We start from the raw sequence: 19,490 nt of genomic DNA, 5'->3' as shown, positions 1-19,490 counted from the left end.
TCTGCAAGCGAAGTGTTATATTTGGGACTCTGTATTTTGAGCTTATACTTTATATTCTGTAGTTAGATTCTCCTCTGTATGTATAACTTTATTTTGTTCCTCTTAGAGGTCGATGTGGAGAAACAGGTTGTTGTTTTATCCGTTTTGGGATATTTTGGGTTATGTATATCTATGTATTTATACTCTGGCCAGCCTTAGCTGCGCAGGTTGAGTCGGAAGTTCAGTATTTTGTAACTCTTGACATTCTACTCTTTATACTTATGTATTATCCTTTTATGTTTTCTCAGTTTACGTTCACGCGAGCGATGCGCCTTTATTTTTGCGACTTATTGTTTAAGCTTTCTTTCAAGACTCCTTGAATATATATTTAGTTAACCTATATTATATATATGATTTTATTTTTAGAGGTCGTAATACCTCGTCACCTCAGTTTTATGACTATAGCATAAGACTCTACGTGGTAGAGTGTTAGACAATCGATTGGTATTCATAAAAAATGGATTTATTTATCTATTAAATCAATTAATATAAGTTTACAATTGAGTTATTTGATATCAATTGTTACCTAATAATCGATTGGTATCAAAATAAATTGATTGAATTAACAGCAAACACGATTTTTCTATCGCATCTAACGGATCAAAACAACAAATCACATAAGACCTCGTTGATTCATATTGTCAAAAAATTATTTATGGAACTTACTATTAATAAAAAATCTATTATGTTGTTGTTTCTAATTGGTAATGATACACATATGAAAACAAAAATGATAATTTATAAAATAAAGAATAAATTTTAAAATTAAATAATATATAAAAAAACTCATTAATAAATAAAATTTATAATTATTAAATATTTTAAAAAACATATTTTATTATTAGAATTATTTAATGATCCAAACGTTATTGGACCATTTAATCTTTTGCCATTTTTCATCAACTAAAAGTTTCTATTTCTCCAGAACCCAAAGTTTTAATTTAACGTAGTGTATATATCATTCTTCGTTTAATTAACAAATAAATATTTGTATTCATACTTACAGGATATCAGGATGTTTGACAAGTTAAGCCCTAACCTAATTCATTTAGATTTGGATCTTCTAAATTTGGAATTTTATTTTAGAAGGTAAAGTGTGATCTCTCACCATTTATTTCATAGGTGGGACCAAGAAAAAATATGAGAAAGAAACCATTCAAGGGTGAGAGATCACACTTTACTCTCTAAAATAAAAATTTAAAATTTAGAGGATACAAATTCAATTCATTTGGTGTTGGGGTTTAGTTTTAACTTTTAAAATTTATATAGCTGGCTAGGTGAAGGTGTCTGTTTAGGTTCTCACTTTGGATTTTTTTTGTTATACCCACGAAAAAAAAAAAAAAAAGGAAACAGAAGTGCATAGTCACGTGGGTGGCACATGCCCCCACTTAAACCCCTTCCCCTTCCTTATTCTCTCGAGCCTTCCCTGATCCCTCCCTCTCTCTTTTATTTTCATTTCCTTCATACAAATCAAAACCAAACCCTCTCTTTTCCTTCATCTCCTCTTCCATTCCATCTTCTTCATTTCAAAATCTTCATCTAACCACAACACACCAGATTTAATTTTACCCTTTTATTTTATCTCTATTTTAATATATCATCTATATCCAAAGTAAATTTTTATTTTTCACAACCCCAAATCAAGAAGCTCATACTAATGAGTGAAGGAAGCATTCAACTTTGAGTTCCAATTATTATTGAGGCTTCAAGGTAACTCTTTGACTCAATAATTAGCCATATTCCCAATTTTTGTCATCTATATATTTATGGATATGTATAAATCCGAATTAGGGTTATTAGGGTTAGAAAATTTGGGGCTTTTGTCAAGGTGAGTAAGATTATGTTAATTGACAATATTAGTAGCTCACAAATGTCATTATTGTCATATTTCTAGAGTTGTAGAATTATTGGACATCATTTGGTAGCTCGTTGACGCGCTCAGAGTTGCTTCCGGTTCTTTTGAATCAAGTTGTGAGTGGATATTATATCTATAATTGTTTTAAATATATTATTATCAATATCTATGTTGAATCATTAATTTTGGAGTTTGAAAATATTTTATTATTGTGATTTCTGAATTTTTGAAAATAAATATCGATCTGTGAAACTTACAATTTTATAAAAATACACACGAGACGATATTTATATATTTTGCAAAGTATAAATGTTTTCTTATTTGACCTTATGTAAATTTTAACTAAATTTTAGTATGCAATCCTATATATATTGATTTGCTATGGAATTTAGTAGCATGTTATAAGCACTAGAGATTTTTATAAGTGATTTGGTTTGGATTGGTTTGGGAGACTCTGACTAGAAAACCATAGTTAACGGCGGTTATGACGTTAACCTAGATGCATCTGGCTCAGACCTCAGCTAGCAGGGGCGTTGCTAGCCTAACGTGTAGGCCACACGTTGGATCTGTTATACCGTACGGACACACTAGAGGAAAGGGCTACCCTTAGAGGTGGAGCCGCCCTAGGTGTGTAATATTTGATTTGATTTGACTTCTGGAATGAGAACTCCCATTTCAGTTCATCCGCTTAACTATTTATCTAATGTTTGTATAATTAATTAATATGAATTTCTCATCTCTGAAAAGAAATATAATTTTCAAGGTAAACTCTGTATTGTCTCGTGTGGGTTATAGATGTAATGTTGCTCACTGAGTTGCAAAACTCACCCTATTATATTCTCATATTTTTCAGATACAGGAGTCATTCCAGGTTCCATTCCACCTGCCCCTCAGTAGATCTTAGTCATTTTGGTGAGCCCTTCTTCTTTCCAAGGGCTAAATAATTATGTAATGGAACCTTTGCTCAAAATCTAGATTATGTCAATGCTCCATATGTCACAGGCAGGATCCTCGTGTGGGTTATGTTATTTTGAACCTTGAACTGTTTAGGTAGTGATTATGATTTGGTTACGTAAGACTTATGGTTTTAACTATATACTCTAGTTATCAACTCAATATATATATGATGCGTATTTTGGATATATTTGGTTGTGGATATAATTTGGAGTATATTATTGTTGTTGTCTTGGAAATGGAGGTTTATTATTAATACAGGGAGTTAATATTTATGTTGGTAAGGTCCTAGAAACAGAGGAGATTCTGTCCGTTTTTCTGAAAATTTGGTCGTTTGGCTTGCTGAGGGACTTGTCCCTTGAGCGCCAGTCATGGCTTGGTTCGGGTCATGACAAAGTGGTATCAGAGCTTTAGGTTTTTCTGTGTAATATGGAGCAAGTGTCCTTTAGTAAGATCACAATTGTGCAAATGGAAGCCGGCCCATTTTCACAAAGTGTGATGTTACTAGAGGCCTATAGGAAGTTGTCCTCAATCTTTTGGTCTCATAATTCTTTCTGTCTGTCCTACTGTCTTCGAACTCTATATACATATGTCGTTGGTGATTCAATCGCTCTACTTACTCGATAGGTGGAAGATGCCACCTAAGAAAAGACGTGGTGGAACTGTGGGTGCTCCTGATACTGCTAAATCCAATAGGGCAGTTTCTCCGCCACTTGGAGCACTTCGACAAAGGCCAAGGAGCCAAAGGATAGCTGATAGGCGCGAAGGAGAGATACCCCGCGAGAGAGTTCAAGAGAATCCCGCAGTAAGAGAGGCTCAACCGGACTTAGCAGCTGAATTGAGGGGAATGAATCAAACTCTTAATGCGGTGTTACAGGTTCTAACAAATCAAAATAGGGGTGAAGCAAGACTTCCTAATGCGTCAAATCCTCAGCCTCATAGGGTTCATCAATTGTTTGGGGATCAAGAGCCGCCAATTGAAAAGTATTTGAAGTTGAATTCGTCCACTTTCAATGGAGATTCATTGGATGAAGATCCACAACAATATCTGGAGGATTCAAAGAAAGCTATTCGAGCTCTCAAGTGCACCAAAGAATGGGCTGTTGAGTTAGTATCCTACAACTTGCGTGGTTCAGCAAGATATTGGTATGAGTCTCTTCTTGAGAGCAAAGAAGCAGCTGGACTTCCTCCTCCTTCTTGGGAAGAGTTTACTGAAGAGTTTCTTGCTCGATTCTATCCAGCTAACAAACAAGCAGAAGATGCAATTGCCTTTGAAAGATTAAGGCAAGAGAATATGACAGTGACTGAGTATGCTAAGGAGTTTACTAGACTTTCTAAGAGTGCTCCGTACTTGGTGAATTCAGAAGAGATGAAAGTTCGTCGTTTCGTTCGTGGATTGGCAGAACCTATGTTCACTACTCTTATGCCTGAAGTCGGACGCATGCCTTTTAAGGATGTCCTAAACTCTGCCTATGGAATTGAAGCTGGGATAGCGGAGAGAAATGCTTTTAGGGATGTTGGTAAGAAGCCCAAGATGAAGGGACAATTTTCTGGTGGATCTAGTTTAGGAGGATTTCAGTCTCATCATGGTCAAACTAATCAGCAAGGTTATTCGGGGTATCGAGCTCGTCCTCAAGCATCTTTTGGTGGGGTTGCTTCTTCTGGATCTGCTCCCATGAGTGTTTCGAATCCCAGACCTTTTGTTAAGAGCACCTCTCAATCTAGTGCACAGGGTTCAAATCAGACAAGGCCAGCTCAGCCCTATTGCCTTCAGTGTGGGAGTTACCATTCCGGTATATGTTTCAAGGCTACTGGTGCATGTTTTGGTTGTGGTCAATCTGGTCATCTTAGGAGGGATTGTCCAAATCCTAGAGGAGGCTTTGCTTCAGGTATTGCACGTCCTACAACACCAATGCCATCATCTTCAGCTATGTCTATTGGAAATTCTTCTGGTCCTAGTGGCAGAGGAGCAGGTGGCAGGGGTCAGACTTATAACAGAGGAGGGAGCCAAAGAGGAAGAGGTCAGGCACGTGTGTATGCCTTAACACGTCAAGATGCTCAAGCTTCTCATGCTGTGGTGGCAGGTACTTTACAAGTTTGTTCTTTAGATGCTCGAGTGTTATTTGATACGGGTTCTCATTATTCATATGTATCTCCACATCTTGCATCTCGTTTCGATAAACAACCTGAACTGTTATCCCACCCATTTCATGTTGGCACTCCGCTTGGAGTCTCCACGATGGTTCGAGTCGTATTTCGGTCTTGTGTTGTTAGAATTAATACCGTTGAAACCTTAGCTGATTTGATCCTTTTAGAACCAATGGAAGATATTGATGTCATCTTAGGCATGGATTGGTTAGCAGCTTGTCATGCTGATGTGGGCTGTTACTCCAAAACTGTGAAGTTTGACATACCGGGTATCTCACCTTTTGTTTTTAAGGGTGATAACTGTCCCTCTTTAGCTAGCATCATCTCATCTATGAGTGCTATGCAATTGATGGATAAGGGAAACCAAGGATTTCTGGCAGTTGTTAGAGATGTTGATGCCGAAGTGCCTAGTCTTGATCAGGTTCCTATTGTTAGAGAATTCCCTGACGTGTTCCCTGATGAGCTACCGGGGATGCCGCCTGACCGTGAAGTTGAGTTTTCTATAGAATTGGCTCCGGGAGTCCAACCTGTGTCCATTCCTCCCTATCGTATGGCTCCAACTGAGTTACGAGAATTAAAAGTTCAATTGGAAGATATGCTAGAGAAAGGATTCATTCGTCCTAGCACTTCTCCGTGGGGAGCTCCTGTTCTATTCGTAAAGAAGAAGGATGGAACGATGCGACTATGTGTAGATTATCGTCAGCTCAATAAGATAACTATTCGCAACAAGTATCCATTGCCAAGGATTGACGATTTGTTTGATCAACTTCAAGGAGCTACCTGTTTCTCAAAAAATTGACCTGCGTTCAGGGTACCATCAATTGAAGATAAAAGAGGAAGACATTCCAAAAACTGCTTTTCGTACTCGCTATGGGCACTATGAGTTCTTAGTAATGTCCTTTGGTCTGACGAATGCGCCTGCAGCTTTCATGGACTTAATGAATCGAGTCTTCAAACCTTTCTTAGATCGCTTTGTTATCGTCTTCATCGATGATATCTTGGTGTATTCGAAAAGTGTTACGGAGCATGAGTATCATTTGAGGATTGTGTTACAAACCTTAAGGGATCACAAGCTCTATGCTAAGTTTTCTAAATGTGAGTTTTGGCTTGATCAAGTGACATTCTTGGGGCATGTGGTATCAAAAGATGGAATCATGGTGGATCCAAAGAAGGTTGAAGCCGTTCAGAAGTGGCCAAGGCCTACTACAGTGACAGAAATTCGTAGCTTTCTAGGGTTGGCCGGCTACTATCGGCGATTCATCAAGGACTTCTCGAGAATTTCGGCACCATTAACCAAGTTAACTCAGAAAAATGTAAAGTTTCAATGGTCAAAAGCTTGTGAGGAAAGTTTCCAGACACTTAAGGCTTGTCTAACCTCAGCACCATTTCTTGTTTTACCTTCTGGGTCTGGGGGATTCTCAGTCTTTTGCGATGCATCTCGGATAGGACTTGGTTGTGTATTAATGCAGCATGGCCGCGTTATTGCCTATGCCTCGCGACAACTCAAGAAGCATGAGCAGAATTATCCAACTCATGACCTGGAGACGGCAGCGGTCGTCTTTGCTTTAAAGATTTGGAGGCACTACCTTTATGGTGAGACCTGTGAGATCTATACGGATCACAAGAGTTTGAAGTATATATTCCAACAAAAGGATTTAAATTTAAGGCAACGGAGATGGATGGAGTTGCTGAAAGATTATGATTGTACCATTTTGTATCATCCTGGAAAGGCAAATGTTGTAGCAGATGCTCTCAGTAGGAAATCTATGGGTAGCTTGGCCCATATCACTCTTGGAAGGAGACCAATTGTTGAAGAAGTCCATCAATTGGAGGCCAGTGGAATTCAATTTGATCTTGGAGAATCAGGAGTTTTCTTAGCACATGTTCGAACCCAATCTTCCCTGATAGAACAGATCAAGGTTGCACAAAGTGATGATCCGAAACTAAGAAAGCTTATGGAAGATGTTCGCAATGGGAGAAACTCAGACTTTTCTCTTGATCAAGATGTTGTGCGTTGTGGTCAACGCTTATGTGTGCCAGATAACCCCGACTTGAAGAAAGCTATTTTGGAGGAGGCTCACAATTCTAAGTATACCGTTCATCCAGGCTCCAATAAGATGTATCAAGATTTGAAACAATTGTTTTGGTGGGAAGGCATGAAGAAAGACATAGGAGTTTTTGTTTCTCATTGCTTAACTTGCCAACAAGTTAAAGCTGAACATCAAAGACCTGCTGGGTTATTACAACAGATTGAGATACCTGAATGGAAGTGGGAAAGGATTACAATGGATTTTGTAACAGGTTTACCTCGTAGTTTTAAAGGTTTTGATTCAATTTGGGTAATTGTGGATAGAATGACGAAGTCAGCTCACTTTCTTCCGGTGAAAACAACTTTCAGTGCAGCTCGGTATGCTCAACTTTATGTTGATGAGATAGTTAAGCTACATGGAATTCCAGTGTCCATTATTTCAGATCGCGGGCCCCAGTTCACCTCTCATTTTTGGAAATCTTTTCAAAAAGCGTTAGGAACTCGTCTAGATCTTAGCACAGCTTTTCACCCTCAAACCGATGGGCAATCAGAGAGGACGATCCAGATATTGGAAGACATGTTAAGGTGTTGTGTTCTAGATTTTGGTGGGAATTGGGACAGTTATCTACCTTTGATCGAGTTCTCTTATAATAATAGTTATCAAGCCAGCATTCAAATGGCACCATTTGAGGCTCTTTATGGGAGAAGATGCAGGTCACCTATTGGGTGGTTTGAGGTTGGTGAGGTTAAGCTTTTGGGGCCAAATTTGGTACAAGATGCGGTTGAGAAGGTCCGCATAATAAGAGAACGTTTATTAGCAGCTCAGAGTAGGCAGAAGGCTTATGTTGATAACAGAAGGCGTAACTTAGAGTTTTCAGTGGGTGATCAGGTATTTCTGAAAGTGTCGCCTATGAAGGGAGTGATGAGGTTTGGGAAAAGAGGCAAGCTTAGTCCTCGATACATTGGTCCATTTGAGATACTGGACAGAATAGGTGCAGTTGCTTACCGCTTGGCATTGCCGCCTGAGTTGTCTATGATTCATCCAGTCTTTCATGTATCAATGTTGCGCAAATACCTTCCCGACCCATCTCATGTGCTTGCACCACAAGCCATAGAGCTACAGGAGGACTTATCATTTGAAGAGGAACCAGTGGCTATAGTTGATCGCCAAGTAAAGAAACTACGTTCTAAAGAGATAGCATCTGTGAAAGTTGTTTGGAAGAATCATTCGGTAGAAGAAGCAACTTGGGAAGTGGAGGATACCATGCGCGACAAATATCCATATTTATTTGAGTCTGAAGGGTAGTATATAAGTTCAAAATTCGGGGACCGAATTTATTAAGGGGGAGAGAATGTTATACCCACGAAAAAAAAAAAAAAAAGGAAACAGAAGTGCATAGTCACGTAGGTGGCACATGCCCCCACTTAAACCCCTTCCCCTTCCTTATTCTCTCGAGCCTTCCCTGATCCCTCCCTCTCTCTTTTATTTTCATTTCCTTCATACAAATCAAAACCAAACCCTCTCTTTTCCTTCATCTCCTCTTCCATTCCATCTTCTTCATTTCAAAATCTTCATCTAACCACAACACACCAGATTTAATTTTACCCTTTTATTTTATCTCTATTTTAATATATCATCTATATCCAAAGTAAATTTTTATTTTTCACAACCCCAAATCAAGAAGCTCATACTAATGAGTGAAGGAAGCATTCAACTTTGAGTTCCAATTATTATTGAGGCTTCAAGGTAACTCTTTGACTCAATAATTAGCCATATTCCCAATTTTTGTCATCTATATATTTATGGATATGTATAAATCCGAATTAGGGTTATTAGGGTTAGAAAATTTGGGGCTTTTGTCAAGGTGAGTAAGATTATGTTAATTGACAATATTAGTAGCTCACAAATGTCATTATTGTCATATTTCTAGAGTTGTAGAATTATTGGACATCATTTGGTAGCTCGTTGACGCGCTCAGAGTTGCTTCCGGTTCTTTTGAATCAAGTTGTGAGTGGATATTATATCTATAATTGTTTTAAATATATTATTATCAATATCTATGTTGAATCATTAATTTTGGAGTTTGAAAATATTTTATTATTGTGATTTCTGAATTTTTGAAAATAAATATCGATCTGTGAAACTTACAATTTTATAAAAATACACACGAGACGATATTTATATATTTTGCAAAGTATAAATGTTTTCTTATTTGACCTTATGTAAATTTTAACTAAATTTTAGTATGCAATCCTATATATATTGATTTGCTATGGAATTTAGTAGCATGTTATAAGCACTAGAGATTTTTATAAGTGATTTGGTTTGGATTGGTTTGGGAGACTCTGACTAGAAAACCATAGTTAACGGCGGTTATGACGTTAACCTAGATGCATCTGGCTCAGACCTCAGCTAGCAGGGGCGTTGCTAGCCTAACGTGTAGGCCACACGTTGGATCTGTTATACCGTACGGACACACTAGAGGAAAGGGCTACCCTTAGAGGTGGAGCCGCCCTAGGTGTGTAATATTTGATTTGATTTGACTTCTGGAATGAGAACTCCCATTTCAGTTCATCCGCTTAACTATTTATCTAATGTTTGTATAATTAATTAATATGAATTTCTCATCTCTGAAAAGAAATATAATTTTCAAGGTAAACTCTGTATTGTCTCGTGTGGGTTATAGATGTAATGTTGCTCACTGAGTTGCAAAACTCACCCTATTATATTCTCATATTTTTCAGATACAGGAGTCATTCCAGGTTCCATTCCACCTGCCCCTCAGTAGATCTTAGTCATTTTGGTGAGCCCTTCTTCTTTCCAAGGGCTAAATAATTATGTAATGGAACCTTTGCTCAAAATCTAGATTATGTCAATGCTCCATATGTCACAGGCAGGATCCTCGTGTGGGTTATGTTATTTTGAACCTTGAACTGTTTAGGTAGTGATTATGATTTGGTTACGTAAGACTTATGGTTTTAACTATATACTCTAGTTATCAACTCAATATATATATGATGCGTATTTTGGATATATTTGGTTGTGGATATAATTTGGAGTATATTATTGTTGTTGTCTTGGAAATGGAGGTTTATTATTAATACAGGGAGTTAATATTTATGTTGGTAAGGTCCTAGAAACAGAGGAGATTCTGTCCGTTTTTCTGAAAATTTGGTCGTTTGGCTTGCTGAGGGACTTGTCCCTTGAGCGCCAGTCATGGCTTGGTTCGGGTCATGACATTTTTTTTTACATGTAATTGCAATTTCTTCATTCGCACCCCCTATATCTAATACTTAAATAACAAATTAACAAGAAATTGGGCTAAATATGTTGCGGTTCAATAAAAAAATCGAGAAAGTCTACAATAGTCAATGTGTAAGAAAACGGAATGGCGTGTGGAGGGACTGTGGATGGCATGTGGGAGTGGAACCCACACTGATTCAACGCACTTGATATTTTGTTTCTTTATAGGACCCACCATGACACTTGTTCGTGCTACTGTGCTGTTTGCCCTGTTCTTTCTTAGCTACTTCTACATCAAAAACCAAATAAAAATCCATAAGCAAAAAAATATCACGTTATTTTTGGAATTGTGATTTGTGAACAAGTCACTCTCACGCCACAAATTAAACCGAACAATAAAGTTATAAATTTCAAGATCTGCACAACAAACCACCATGTCATTAAACAACATAGGTCTCCTCCATATATATTATTTAATATATACTACGGAATTCTAGTTATCCAAGTATCATTCTAAATAACCAAAAGAGTAGAATGACAATTAAGTGTATAAAGATTTTGACATCAAATTAATGTCTCTAAAGAAAAAAATATCAATTTAGTCTTTTATGATAAAAAAATGAGTAAATTTTGTCTTTCTGTCAATTCATTAACTTAAAACTTAATAGTTTTACTTATATGTATTATTAACTAATATGACGTATTTATTTATAAAAGGTTATTACGTAGATAACAACTTTTCGAACGAAACTTCTTCTATTTTTATAAGATTCATGATAAATAAAGAGCAGTTATTGAAGTCTAGAGACAAACTCAAAAGGTAATGAATCTTTTTCTGTCTAAAACTATATTCTTTCTATACTCATGTGACAACAACAAAATACACACCACTGTAAATAACAAAATACATGAGCAACTTCCTTTATTTCGCACTATCTACTAACAAAAGGATATCCATGTCTATTTTTTACTATAATGAAGGATCTAGCTAATTGGTATTTTTTTTTCAAAGACTAATTAGACCAAAGTCAAAGTCATGAAAAACTTAATTATCACTTTACTCTAAGTAAAATGACTCGATACTGTTGATTTTCCAATCTATGGGCAAAAATTAGTACGACTTTCAAGTGTAATATAAGTTTAGATGAAATCTTTTTTACCTATTTAGAACCTGAAAGAATAATGGCCGAGGCATTTATTTATTTATTTATTTATTTATAGTGGCTACAAATAATGATGTTTAGTTTAATATAATGTTAAGTTAATATTAGTTAATTAAACTGATGAACAACATAGTGAGGTGTTAAATTTTTTGAGGAAAAAAATTTATCTGACTGACATACACTTATTGTTTTTCCTTTAAGTGTTGACTTTTAACATTTTTCACTTAGTGCCACAAATTTACTAAATAACGTATATATTGCTTAAAAATTCAATAATTTATTGAGCTTGTGTAAAATTAAAGCCTAAAAGTCATGCACGCATGTACCAAAATAACAACTTAGTTTATGTTAGTTTCGGTGAGTTCTTGTTGAAGTTGTAAATTGTAATGTGGTATTGGACTCGATCGCTCTGGAATGAAGGCTTGGGAGAAAGAAAATAATTTATGAAAATTTTAACTTAATTCTCTAAAATATATGTTAATTATGTGCTTAATTTGAAATTTTTTGTTAAAAATAAATGATTTAAATTTTTTAATGTATATATTGAGAATTTTTTTTCAAAGAAATTGCATCCTCTTTTTATATGATCACGTTTTAATCTAATAGTAAAAATAAATAGAATAAATAAGAGGTTAAATTCTTTATATATTTTTGTGTGAAATACAAAAATATTTGACTATTTTAATATTCTATATTATTATGGTGGTAGAATAATTCATCACTGACTTATTGTAAAAAATTAATTATATAAAGATAATGTTTTATGATTTTTTTGTAATTATGAAAAAGCCAAATGTGTAAAGAAAACAAAATAGTTATCATTAGCATTTTTAATGGTGTGAGATTACATCTAATAATGTGAAATTACTCATTTTTTTTATTGCTGATTAAGTGCTGGCCAGATTTTAATAAAATTACTGGCTTTATATACTTTTTCATAAAAGTATTCATACAACGTGCCTCTTTTCTTATTTAATGTGTTGGATACAAATCTGACATACATGGAGAAATTCTCTATCACTCTGTCAGCATGGATTTTGAAAAAGAGAATGCACGCACTGAAGCAGCAATTCTATTTATCTCCTCCTTTAATTTCCATTCCTAGAAGAGAGAATCGTCTAATTCTCGATCTATATGAAAAGATAACTAACAGTTTCATCGTATCATATCATTTTATTTAATTACTAGTACTTGCTTTCTCTTCGTCTATCTTTAGATTGGTGCAATCACAAGGGTTGAAACCTTTCTGAAGCAACTTCTCAACCTCTTCAAACTGAAGCCCTTTGGTTTCTGGTACCAATAGATAGATGGCAACTAGTCCAATTGTGGAAAATCCAGCAAAGAGGAGGAATGTTCCTGCAGCCCCAAGTGCATGGATGAGTGACAAGAATGTCAAACTCACTACGAGATTAGCACACCAGTTTGAAACTGCTGCTATGCCTCCACCAATTCCCCTGAATCTCAATGGGTAAATCTCTGAGTTCAAAACCCAAGGCACTGATCCCATTCCAGGAGAGTATGCTAGGATATATAGTCCCAACACTATAACTGCAAGCACTCCAATTTTGCTTGGGCATCCATCAGAAAACCATACGCGCTTTTGCTCTCCGCACACCGCTCTGACTTCCTTTGTTTCCGCCAGACACGCTCCCGGAAGATGCTGCATCATGTTCATTGATTATGTTAGATTAGATTAGACTAATACATAGATATATATAAGTTGAAAGAGATGGAAGTGATGAACTTACATTGGCCCCAGTGCTGGCACAGAAGGCACATTCAGCTTTCAAACATTTCATGCAGTTCCATGAAGAGACATTGGGGGCATCAAGATAAGCTTGGCATGTAGCGTTAGCACCGAAGCTGAGGGTGTCAATGTTGTCAATTGGAGGAGCGGTGGTAGCTGCCTGATAGAAAACTCCGGTGAGAGTAAGGAGGCAAATGATGATTGCAACAAGGGATAGGAGCATGAGCTTTCTCCTTCCATATTTATCGATGCAAAGCATGCTGAGAATAGATCCAACGGCGTTGAGACCAGATGTGACGAGGGAGAGTGCAAGTGCGGTAGATTTTGATGCAATGCCAGCAAACTGAACAATGGTTGGGCTGTAATACATGACGGTGTTGATGCCAACGAATTGTTGAGCGACTTGAGCAGTCACACCTGCATACAATCCTCTTCGAACAGCGACGTTGCTGAAAGCAGCCTTCATTTTCTCTCCAAGGGTTTGACCGATCAACCCTTCCTCTTGCTTCTCTTGTTCTACTGCTTCTCTCATCGCTTTTATCTCCCCTTCAACCTCATCTGCTTTGTAAATCTTTTCTAGGATTTTCCTTGACTCATTTTCTTTCCCCTGGTTGTACAACCACCTCGGTGACTCAGGCAGGGTTAGCATCAAAACAAACTGAACCACCGCTGGAAGTCCAGCCACCCCAAGCATCCAACGCCACGTTCCAGGAGTCTACATATTATGATAAATAGTTTAGTCAAATATGTTAAGTTATTTAATCTTTTTTAGTTATTATCCGAGTAGATATATATACCTTGGTGAATGCGAGGTTGATAAGGTAGGAGAGGAATTGGCCAAAGGTGATGAGGAGACCATTGATACAAACGAGAGCTCCTCTAATAGCAGCTGGGGAGGCTTCTGAGATATAGAGAGGAGAAGTCATGGAAGCTATGCCAACTCCAAAACCAACCAAAATTCTTCCAATGACGAGGACCCAAGGAGCAGGGGCAATAGCCATGACTATTGCGCCAAGAAAGAAAACAATATCAGCCCCTAAGATAGAGGTCTTACGGCCGAGCGTGTCGTTCATCCATCCACCAAGTGCAGCACCAATGATGGCTCCCGCTACAGCCATACTTACGATGACTTCCTGCAACCATAATTTCTTATCAACTTCTACAAAGTCCTCACGAATGTAAAGCAAGGCTCCTGAGATAACACCGGTGTCGTAGCCAAAGAGGAGACCTCCAATTCCGGCCGATAGAGCAAGGCGCATGATGTAGGGCGAACTGGTTGCTCTTTTCCAGAATTCCATGAACTCTTGCTTACTCGCTGCCTCCGGCCCTCCTTCCATTCTTACTGATCACCTTATTAATTTAATGTCAACCCTATTGATGATTTCTAGCTTACCTCTACCACTTGCACTCCAGCCACGCTGAAAATATTATTATTCCATCAATAATTGTTTATTTATACATACAATTAATCTCATGCATTTCATAACATCATGCAGACTTTTAATTATAAAGTAAAATTTGATCTCAACGATAATTAATCAATAATATCTATTCTTTCTTATCCCGATCTTAACACCTTATCAAAAAGGTAATTATTATTGTTCCTAATTGATCCTATAGAGTTGCGATCAACAACACAGAAACAATTAGGATTATATCTTATCATATCATTATTATTTATTCATATATAAAGAAAAAGTACAATCCAAAAAAGATTGAGATAAATTAATCAGATAAAATATGTTACGTACTTGTACTATAGAAAACGTTGAGAGAAAATAAACTTTACTATGAAAATCACAACACTCTAATAATGTTAAACTTCTACAGAAAATTTCTCAGATCAGATATGTTGTATTATGCTCTTTTTTTGGTCTCAGAAGTCCGAAGTTATTTTCTTGTATTATTGGTTCAAACTCTGTATTTTTTCTCCTTTATATATAAATCTTTTACATTAATGACAGCTAATATATTCATATCTTTAACAAATAACAAGACACCAAAATTTGCCTTCATTGTATTCAACCCTGTCTTAACCGTATATTAGTTTTCTTAATCCTATCCAATTTCTTGTTTTGTTTTTATTTTTTTTTTTGTTAAAATTTATCTGTTTTTTCCTGTATCTTATCTATTTATAATCTAAGTAAAGCTAAATTCTCTAACAAAATAATAAAATAAAATAAAAAAATAAGAATAAAATAGCTACTTTTTTATTTTAACCAATATATATAAATCAAACCCTTCAAGTTATGTGATTTTACTATTACTTTATTTGGAAAGACAAATAAAATTGTGCTGGTGAATTGGTGATATATTTTTAAGGAGATCGATATCACTTTAATATTTTGAAAATTTTTAACATTTTATTATATTCAAAATGTATTCACCCCGTCTCTAACCAACAGCAAGGTTAATTAATCGATTCAAAACCTGTTTTGGAGTGAATATTTATTTTCTGAGGTGTTCAAAAAAATGGTTTGTACTAAATTTTAATTTAGTCTCGAATATTTTTTTAGATAAATTATTAGTTCTTAATCAAAAAAATTGATAGAAGGTAATAATATATGTACCTCAGAAATTGTCAGATATGATGATTTATTCTAAAGAGGTTATGCTCTGAGTAACCATATTAAGGAAAGAATATAGAAGGAAAGAGAAGGGTAAAATGCTATTCCAATTAGCATCATCAAAAATGTTATTGATACATTACTTTTCAGCCACTAATTCAGCCATTCTCACTAGAATACAGTAAAAAATATGGTTACGTATAAAGATGCACTAAGATTCAGAGACAATACAACGCACTAGGAGTTTTTTCATCATGCCAAATTCAATCGTGATTTCTTCTCTTCTCGACAGAGGAGTTCCATTGCATGCACCTCACTTCTCTTCTCTTCAATTGTGCCAACCTCACTCCTTACTTCTCTTCTCTTCGATCGCGCCAACCTCACTCCTCGCTTTCTTCTCTTCTCCACGCTTCCCTCTACTCTACTCTGATCTCGCAGTTCACAAAAACTCTTCTCAGTGCCATTTCTGGTTCTTCTTATCTTAGAGTTTTTATTATAACTTTTGATTTAATGGAATCCACAAGCTCAAATGATGAGTTTTGGTTTAATTTACTTCGTATGTTAATTTTTAATTCCTGGTTTGATTTCAATTTTTTGATTATCCATTTTTTATTCCTAAATGGTTTAACTACATATTTGATTTCTGATGGAAAGTCTAATTGCTCCAACTGATCCATCTATTCTTTGTGTTTAGTTTTGGTGATCTATGTATCTAATTATGCAAATGCTTCTGATTTGTGACTTCATTATGTCATTTAGGTCCTTTTATTTGGTTCTAAAAAGGAATGCTTCCCAATTACATCATGTACGTTGTGTGATTACATCCTGAAAAATTTATGTTATAAATTTGTGTAATGAGAAAAATGTTTAGCCCCCGGATTGGAGTCAAATTCATAGTGTACACATTTAAAATTTTTGCATTTGCTTAGATCAGATGATGATGCTGATTCTATGAATATGTAGGGATTTAGTGCTATATTTGACTACTGTGTTTGATTATCATGTTTACTGAGTTTGATTATACTCAAGTTCAGTGCTATATTTGACTATTGAGTTTGATTATACATGTAAGTTGTAACACCCTACCACACAAAGCTTTACACCTATGATGTAAAACAGAGGTGGCGAGGTGCTACCACCTCTAAAATAAAATATAAATATGTATAATAGTCGAAAGAGTGTAGTATACTAGGAGCCTTGAAGAATGGGTAAAAACAAAATCGCAAAATTAAAAGCGCAACGCTCAGGAAAGAGATTACTTGCATACGAAGAAAATAACAAGCTCCTAACTCAGCCTGCGGAGCTAAAGCTAGCCGGAGAATATTTACATACATATATTTACTTAACCGAGAACCCAAAATTCATATATAATAAATCCTGGTTCTCCATAAACCTATAAGAGGTGCAAAAGAATACAAGTAATCAGGAGAGTTCTATAAATATGATCATATATAAACTATACAACAAAATAGAGCCCCAAAATCCACTTCCCTGCAGAATTCCAGACGCCTAGCGAGGTGCGTCTCGACCTGCATCTGAAAATCAACAACATAGTATGGGATGAGAACCGGAGGTTCTCAGCATGGTAAAGGTGTCACGCACATAAGATATAAGGTCTTGGAAATGCCAGAGGCAATCCTAGAATGCCGACACTCAAAACTTAAAGGACAAAAACAAAAACCATGAATCAGGGTGGTTCCCTAAGGCTTTTTAAACTTAACCAATTTCTTAGATCTAACTAAAACTTAACTAGAACCTTAAATCTCTCCGCCTTTCCTCCGTTCCTCCATCTCCGATGAAATTACAAAGACAAACAAGCAGACAATGGCAAACACAGGTAGAATACAAGTAATATAGATAGAAAATATAATAAATAGCATATTATAATCACTTAGGCAATCCTAATTAATGCACAAGCAAGCACTTCAAATAATATGCATATGATGTATGCCTGTCCTATGGCTGATGATATCATCTGTTGGTTATATAGCCAACCCGACACGTCCTGGTAGATAACCATGGACTGAAACACCCATCGCGGAGCAAGTGGGTTTGAGCTACAACCCCCTTACTACTACCCGCTCAACCCAGAGCTAGTGGAATAACCACTAATGTGGTTACTACCCAGGCAGGTGTTTAAAAGCTCAACCTGGAGCCAGTGAAATAACCACTACTGTCGCTACTGCCCAAGCGTCACAATCTCTAACCTGGAGCAAGCGGGACAAATCACCATCCTTGGTACTACCCAGGGTCTCAAACATACATTCATTCATCTTAAATCAATCAACATTGTTATCAAATTTCAAACATTAACCTGGAGCAAGTAGGACGAACCACCGTCCTTGCTACTACCCAAGTATCTCAACCAAAATTCATAATTAACTAAGTTTTCATATTTCTTCTTCCTCATCTCATACTCGGAGTAAGTGGACCTCGCCACTGCCTACTACTCGGGGCTGAAATCACATTTACTTATGAACCAGCCTTCCCCTTAAACTTTTCAACTTACATCACCCCTATATAATCTTTCTTCACTCACAAGTTACTATCCTCTCAATATTCAACTCCCTTCCTATGATTAATTTAAAACTTAGGGCATTGGGGAGTAAAAATAGAGGTTTTAGAAGTTCGAAATTAGGTTTTACAACATAAAATTCACTTTGCTGAAAACAGGGGTCACGCGTACATGTGGGCCACGCGTACGCGTAGGCGTACAATTTTCTACGCTCGTGTACGCAAGCACCTTGCTTGCGTACGCGAGTTACCTAACCCGAATAGGTTGGTCGCGTCGCATGCAGTGGTCGTGTACACAAGTTATGCAGAATAGCAAAAATGTTGAATGCTGCAGAATTTTCAGTTTTGCACTCTAAACTTCTAACGCGCATAACTTTTTCTTTTTAAAACATTTTTCATCTGTTCTTCGAATTCTGTAAGCTTCACGAACTCAATTTTCATATAAAATAAGTTTGAAACAATTTGAAAGTCCGGAAGCCAAGTTATAATCCGCCAAAGTTCGACTAAAATCCATATTTTTTCTCAAAAACACCTGCTTCTATTTTTACCAAATTTTCTTTTTTAAACCAAACCACTATCAACCAAGACACTTCCAAAACACTCAAAACCAATTCCAAATGATTATCAACCTTTAATCAATCATTCAACCATTTAAACTATTCAATTCTCAATTCTTCAACTCATTTAAGATTCTCACTTCAACATACTTCAAATCAATATTCATCAATAATCATATAACAATAATCTACATATTCCAACTCAAGCTCAACCTACCACACACAAAATCATCACACAATATACTCTTTCGGTACCTCAACAACCTCTACATCCCATCCTTCCTCAATTTTAACAATCTCATGCATCAATTTCTCAAATATACCAACGAGATTATCATCCTCCTACTCAATATATATATATATATATATATATATATATATATATATATATATATATATATATATATATATATATATATATATATATATTCATATCATTATGTCAATTATCATTAACTCATCACTTAACATCCTACTATCTTTATAAACAATAATTATCCAACAAATTACTCAATTCATATTACAATCATCATCAAAGGTGCTAAGCATTAAACTTACTCATACATTCCAACCTATCCTATAGTTATCTAGCCTAAGTTTTTACAAGACATTACATATTAAATACGAGAAACCGAAACCATAACTTCGCCGATTTCTCCCTAATACCGAAGCA

At 36.0% G+C, this 19,490-nt stretch overlaps 1 protein-coding gene and 1 long non-coding RNA gene across 2 annotated transcripts; one reads left to right on the top strand and one right to left on the bottom strand.

Moving 5' to 3' along the window:
* Window positions 1-1,369: 1,369 nt before the first annotated feature.
* On the top strand, window positions 1,370-10,123 carry LOC112738276 (uncharacterized). The gene is made up of 5 exons (XR_003169336.2): window positions 1,370-1,749; window positions 1,934-2,010; window positions 2,748-2,806; window positions 8,957-9,033; window positions 9,771-10,123. It is a non-coding gene; the product is annotated as an uncharacterized lncRNA (long non-coding RNA).
* A 2,486-nt stretch (window positions 10,124-12,609) lies between these two features.
* LOC112733969 (inositol transporter 4-like) lies at window positions 12,610-14,516 on the bottom strand. The gene is made up of 3 exons (XM_025783113.1): window positions 13,977-14,516; window positions 13,181-13,894; window positions 12,610-13,092 (listed from the first exon to the last, which is right to left on the bottom strand). Exons 1-3 carry the CDS (start codon window positions 14,514-14,516, stop codon window positions 12,610-12,612), a joined length of 1,737 nt encoding a protein of 578 aa, XP_025638898.1.
* Window positions 14,517-19,490: the final 4,974 nt, after the last annotated feature.

Source organism: Arachis hypogaea, chromosome 13 (assembly GCF_003086295.3).
Source record: "Arachis hypogaea cultivar Tifrunner chromosome 13, arahy.Tifrunner.gnm2.J5K5, whole genome shotgun sequence".
Taxonomy (NCBI): Eukaryota; Viridiplantae; Streptophyta; class Magnoliopsida; order Fabales; family Fabaceae; genus Arachis; species Arachis hypogaea.
The sequence above is the reverse complement of the archived record's forward strand: the minus strand, read 5'-3'. Positions and strand labels throughout refer to the sequence as shown.

Coding starts and splice junctions, on each gene's coding strand:
- LOC112733969 (XM_025783113.1), bottom strand. CDS start 14,516: ATGGAAGGAGGGCCGGAGGCAGCGAGTAAGCAAGAGTTCATGGAATTC. Junction 13,895..13,976: donor TCAACCTCGCATTCACCAAG/GTATATATATCT, acceptor CATAATATGTAG/ACTCCTGGAACGTGGCGTTG. Junction 13,093..13,180: donor GTGCCAGCACTGGGGCCAAT/GTAAGTTCATCA, acceptor AACATGATGCAG/CATCTTCCGGGAGCGTGTCT.